Below are 6,654 nucleotides of genomic sequence, written 5' to 3' on the forward strand. Positions count from 1 at the left end.
AAAGAGCAAAAGAGGCCAGAAGGCAAGATAGACCTAGAGATACCTGTGGGAGAAGACAAGATGTTCTGGAAACGAGAAAAAGACAGAAATACAGTAGAAGGTTTGACTGGGTAGACTCAGTCCCTGATGTACAAAGGGCAGGATAAGTGAACAGCCACAAAATATTCTCTCTGAAGACACTCAGCTTGCCTGCAAGTGTTCAGTATGCAGAGAGGGATGTAGGAGCGAGAGAGGGAGACGGGCACAAGAAGGCAGAGAAAAAGAAGAAGGGCTGTAGGAGATACTGCAAAATAGAGGTCAGAATGAAGAAGGAGAATAAGATGGAGGGGAAAGATCAGTGGAGGTGAAAAGGGGAGGGGAAGACAAGAAGAAAGAATGAAATGAGAGATGGACAGAGAGACTGCAAGGAACATGTGTTGAAAAGGTGAGGGAGGGGGAATTAAAGCAGGAGGAAAGAAGCAGAAGAAATAATTAGGACATATGGAAGGGATGGGGGGAGTGAGGGCACCGAGAAGGCAGAGGGGAGAAGAGAAAAAGGAAATAGGGATGTGATAGAGAGCAACAGTAAAAAAAAGGCAAAGGTGAATTATGGAATAAATAGAGAGGAGGAAACACAGACAGACAGAGTATCCTTAAAAAGTATGGAAGATCCTTTGCTTAAGGCCGTAGTCATTAAAGAATCCAGATACATGGGTCTGGACACATACACAGCTCTACTAGGTACAGAGGCAGAGCAATACATTAAAGGCTAGGTCGATATTTCTTCAACTCTATCCTACTCACATAGAGGGATTACTGAGCAGGCCTACCAGACTTCGACCTCTCGGCCCCATGAGCCTGAGCAATAATCCTCCACAGAAGGATTACTGAACTTTCACTGAAGGATTCAATAATCTTTCAGTATGACCGCAAAGACACAAACAGTGATCACAGAGGCACACAAAAAAATAAATGCTCTTTTTGTTGTTTTTTTTAATTCGGTAAATGAGGCCACTGAGAATTGGCTTACTTTTTTCTGCCTCAACTAGTAAAAGCTTTTTTAATGTAATATTAAGGACAGTTTCCTGAGCAGTCTCTGCTCACACATGTACAATTTAACTTTAAGGAACTTTAAGGAAAAAAACACCTTGACCAGAATTCACTCAGTTAAATTACTTACTGTGTTTCAGTTAAGGCTCATGTGAAATTACATGAAAGAAACAAGTATATATAAAAAAAGAGCTGCTGTCCTCTGAATTGCTTTTAGGGTGTACTCACACCAAGCACAGTTTCCTTGTACCCTGCCCAGGCACAATTGTCGCCTATCATCACAGCCTGTTGCGTGCTTCACAGTTCTTGTGAAGTTAACAATGAAGAGCATGATGATATTGAAGTTGATGTTAATGAAGACAAGGAACCCCATGATTGGAATCATCTTCATGAAAACATGTCAAATGTCTCAAGATTTCTCAGATCTGTAGGGCTCAACAGTGGTCCCTGAAAGGTGCTCACTTCTGGTTGAAAGCGTTGTACAGAGAAATAAACGTAAACTTCATGACTGCTCCTTATGTAACAAACTTGCTGTACTATCTCTATTGCATTTTTCTGTAAGAGGAACATTATATTTTTGAGTGATCTTTGGCAAAAAAATGTATATTGTTTATTCCAACAACAGTGTGGACCTTATTAGTTTATAACAGATAAAACATAGGGTAATGATCAAAATATGTTTTATTCAGATACTTCCAATGGTCAAAAGTCAATACATTACAGAACACAACCAGTTAAGTGGCATGTAAAAATAAAAATATACATTCACATGCATAGAGAAATATAGAGAATCAGAATCAGATAGGCCACAAATGTGTAAATGTGTCAATGCTGTGTTATGAAAAAACACCAGTACTTGGTAACCATATTTATAAAATAGCATGTAGCATTACTAGTGCAGTTACAGTGCAGAACAAATGGAGCATTGTAATTACAATAACAATGGCTCAAAGTCTAAATATGAACCAATTAAACAATATTAACTGTCTGTAAGTAAATGAAGAACTAGACCAATGCCTTAGCATGGTGTTTCCTCATGGCCACAGAAGGAATAGTGAAGAGGAGGAGGAGGGGGACGTTGTGGATGTGAGGATGTGTGCTGCTGAAATTAAGGCACCATGGCATCAAACAGTCTGCTCATCATTTGCTGGAACATCCTGTTTGTCTCTTACCGTTCCTCCCTTTGTACCTGTTGCTGATGCTCCTCCATCTCCATTTGTGCCTTCATCCAGTTATCAAGCATCTCTTTCTCTTGCTGTAATGCAGTTTTTCCCCTGCATGAATTCATCATACTGTTTCTTTTGTATGTCCATAGAAGCCGCCATCATATCACTTGCATCTGTTTTCATCTTCTTCTTCCTCTTCTTGAACTGATCTGAGGATGTTCTGTCAGGTCTACTGCAATCAGAGGTTTCATCACTGGTGTGGGACTCATCTGAATGAGTGATATAACTGTCAGAATAAAAGCAAATTAAATGTAGTATAAACAAATATAAACATCCGTTCTTAATACCAACAAGCACAGAATGACCAAACATTAGCATAGCAGTCATCAGGGTAATTTCTGGCACTTGCTAAATACTGTAGTTAGGTGTTGTGCAGTGGCTGTTAACTGCTCCCAATACTTATGACAGCTGAGTAACTAAGAATAAATACAGAGACTGAATTTGTCCACAGGGATTCATGTTAATAAAGCATATCTTAACTAATAAATGGTACCATATGCTACTCACTGCTCAGTGGGCTCACCATTAAAGGATGGTGCAGGTGATGTTCCTGAATGTGACTCCAAAACCTTAGGTTCGCTACTTGGTTTAGAACCGATTATTTTTTTCCACAGCATTGCACCAGTGGAATTTATCCTTTTCATCCAGTGAGCTCCCAAATTTATGCAGCGTATCCTTTACCTTCAACTGAACCTGCAATTTTTTTCAGCTTGTCACAACACTGTTCACTGATTCTTTGGTATGCACAAGCATGACGGTAGTATTGGATTTTACCAAAGATTTCAGAGTTCTTCTGTGTTTTATCCAGTTGTTCCTGTATACTCTTGTCCATCCAGATTTTCAGCAAACACTGCACCTCTGCCACGAACCAAAGTTATCTTTTTGCTGGCATTTTCTTTAAGTGCTACAGTTGCATATTTGATGTTACAGCATTTGTATTCCGTACCTAGGCACCTTCAGCAATCATACTGCAGAATGCCATGCTTGAGACTAACTGTGTCTGGGTATGCATGGAGTAATCACACTAGTCAAACAAACTAGACTTTGGGGGTCAAATGTGCCCGGACACAATACAGATTGTCTATTGTGAGTACGCCCTTGATCACAGTCTGACACACATGTATGTCGACTCACAGATAAGCAGAGATTCTTTGTACCTTTGGTTTGCTCATTAAGTCTTACATATAATTCCTGGCATAAACTATATTAAAAGTCTTTAAAATGGTTTCATAAACCCTGCTGAGAAAATGTAGATGAACCGAGGAAGGATGAGAGACATGAGAAAAAGCTGAGGTTGTGGAGACAGATAACTAAAGTCAGAGGGAGGTAATGAGAGAGATGAAAAGATAAAAGACTGAAAGACACAGATGTTGAGATGCAAAGGAATGCATGAAAAAGAAAATAGAGAGGAGTACAGTGAACGTGATCTAAAATTGGAGATGAGGGAAAAACAGGACATGAGGAGGAAGAAAGAGGCAGAGGAGGAGATGGAGAGAAAGGGTGAAAGAAAGAAGGGGATGTGTTGAGGAAAAGGGGAGAGTACAAAAAACCCTGAAGTCAAACTGAGTGTATGGAAAAAGTTGGGATTAAAAGTTGGAAATTAAAATTTAAACCAAAAATAGTGATGTGTAAATCATCTGTGTCTTGTGTTACATTGAAAACAATACAGCAGCACATTATTTGATGTGATACTTCATCAATTTTATTCTTTGTTCAAAATAAACACACTTCAATTCTCATGCTGCAACACATTCCAAAATGGGTCAGTTGCATTTCAGGGCCAGTAATGAGGTAAAACAATGAAATGATGATTCCATGTGAACCAGGTGATATCAACAGGTGACTGCATCATGATCTGGTACAAAAGTGGCATCCAGGAAAGGCCGAGCCCTTTAGGAGAAAAGATGGGCCGAGGACCACCAGTTTGCCAACATATGTGTGAGAAAATGTTCTTCAAAGAAAGATAGGAAGGGATTTGGATATGTCACCCTCTACGTGGAGCTGAAGCCAACTCATGCAGTAGACAGTTACCTATGTACAATACACAATAACACTGAAATAACTGATCATAACAAACACTGGGACACACTCTGATTAAAAGAAGCTCTTGCTCTCTATGGGTATATATAATTCTTGAAGAGAGCCTCCAAAGTACTGAACCTATCTGGATAATGTTGTGGGCTTTGTGGACGTGTGTTGACCTTTTGTGTTGTGCAGACCTGTGATATAATCAGCCAAACTGACACACCTGAGCAATCAGCTGGCACACCTGGTATTTATAAGCTGTTGTTTCCCGGTCACCTTTGGGAATATGGCCAATACGCTGCTGCTCTTTTGTTGAGTAATTTTACTGTTATATGTATTGTTTATGTGTACCACATTTAATGGCAATTCATCCAGCAGTTTACTGATTTCACTTCTTGATAATGGACCTTAGAGCAAACCTAGTATTGGAACATACTGTACAATTCAAATTTGGAAACTATAAGCCCAAAATCACCACCTACAGGTACAGATAATTAAGAAAAGAAATTTTAGATGAATGCCCCCTGTCATCTTGTAGTTTAACTTCATATCTGTAGAGAAATAAAATGGTTTGAAACCTTAGAGACAAATAAGGCATTAGCACATCATAGCACCATCATTGCTGATCTTCACTCCTGCTATCACATGATGCTTTGGTTAACAGCATCCACCCAATCTCATTATAGCCAGCAATTTTAACAGCAGTACTTTACAGTGATACAGTTTATTCTAATAGTACAATGCACCTGCAGCCACACAGAGCATCTCTTTTATGCAGGGTTCAGACTGGATTAAATCCTGAATTGGCAACAGACACTTGAGTAAGGTATTAAAGGTGTGTGTGTGGTCTATGGTGAAATGAGCTGTCACGTTTTCTCATTTGATTTAATGTATGTGTCTGTGCTCTCTCTCTCCTCAGATACACCAAGATGAAAACAGCCACTAACATCTACATCTTTAACCTTGCTCTGGCTGACTCTTTGTACTTGGCTACTTTACCTTTCCAGGTAGGGATTCATCAACCACCTACACATACAGTAAACAAATTTCAAAGCATTTCAAACTATTCTTCTTTTTAAACAATAATATATTTTATATTATGCTAGTATAAATTAGTTGTGAATATTGTACTGCTCAAGATGTACTGCAGTAACCGGTAAACCTCGATTGTGACATACTGTATGAATGTTGCCACTATTGGCACATCCTGACATATTGGACAATGTTTTTGAAGACTCTAGCAGTATGGATCATATTAAGACAGTATTTTGTAACATATACAATCAGGTCTGTGTTAGGGTTTAGTCTCCCTCACCAGGAGGGTGAGGGAGAACTGGGGTTGGACTCAAGATGGCTGACCGAGTGCTAGTACAAAAAACGGTGGTTTAATGGAATAAAAACATGACAACATAACAGGGTCCATAATACATACAAGGAAAGGGCAGTGATGACTAAGGAGACCAGGATGGTAAACACACAAACTAACGACAGGAACTAGGATAGCGGGGGCCCGTTTCAAGAAGAAGGTTTTGTTGAAACTCTGAGTTTGTCAACCCCGAAATGAGGAAAACTCAGAGTTTTTGGTTCTAGAAACGGAGGTAACTTAAACCCGTGAAAGCGGGGTAAGTTAAACCAGTTTCAAAAAGAGAGGTAATCTAAACTCAGAGTCAGTTACTATGGCAACTTACTCTATGAACCTAACCTGGTTGGGAGCAGGTTTTGTTCGAGAAACCCAGAGTTTCCTCCGGTCTCCGCCCCTTTTTAAAGTGAAAGCTGTTTAAATAGGCCTACCTCATTTAATCTTTCAGTACACTCATAGATAAATCGGTATTTTATACAATTACTGAAGTTACTCATTAAATTATTGAAGAATTAAGAACCATTCTTTACTTTACAAGTGACAAATAATAACAATACTAACATTATTTAGTAATTACTTACACCGAACACTGTATGATTAAAATGTAAACGTACGCATTGACTTGGGCAGCTATTTTTCCCCAAGCTAACTTTTTCTCTTTCGCCGCTGCAGCCGTGTTGCTTTTTTCTTTTCTTTTTTTACGAAATATGGGCTCGTAGTCACTATATGCTTGTAGTAGCACATCCATTTCTGTCGGGGAAAAAAAACGGAGACCTATTTTTGCTTGATCCTGTTGCCGTGATGACTCGTAATGTCTTCACTCCATTGTTCAGGGCTTTTTATAGTCGCGCTGCACGTGCCTAATTCTGAGTCAACCTACTCAGAGTTGATCAAACCAACTCTTTTCAGCTGTTCTGAAACCGAAAACTCCAAGTTTTCCAACTCTGTGTAAGGCAACTCTGAGTTCAGGTTTGAACTCTGAGTTTGTTAAACCGCCTTCTTGAAATAGGCCCC

At 39.3% G+C, this 6,654-nt stretch overlaps 1 protein-coding gene across 1 annotated transcript in view; it reads left to right on the forward strand.

Moving 5' to 3' along the window:
• Positions 1 to 6,654, forward strand: part of oprl1 (opiate receptor-like 1) — a 205,352-nt gene that overhangs the window by 142,366 nt on the left and 56,332 nt on the right. The window contains exon 3 of the mRNA XM_020615055.1: positions 5,200 to 5,287. Within this exon, the coding sequence (XP_020470711.1) occupies positions 5,200 to 5,287 (88 nt within the window). The remainder of the gene's footprint in view (positions 1 to 5,199; positions 5,288 to 6,654) is intronic.

This window comes from Monopterus albus, unplaced genomic scaffold, assembly GCF_001952655.1.
Source record: "Monopterus albus unplaced genomic scaffold, M_albus_1.0 scaffold157.1, whole genome shotgun sequence".
NCBI classification, from domain to species: domain Eukaryota; kingdom Metazoa; phylum Chordata; class Actinopteri; order Synbranchiformes; family Synbranchidae; genus Monopterus; species Monopterus albus.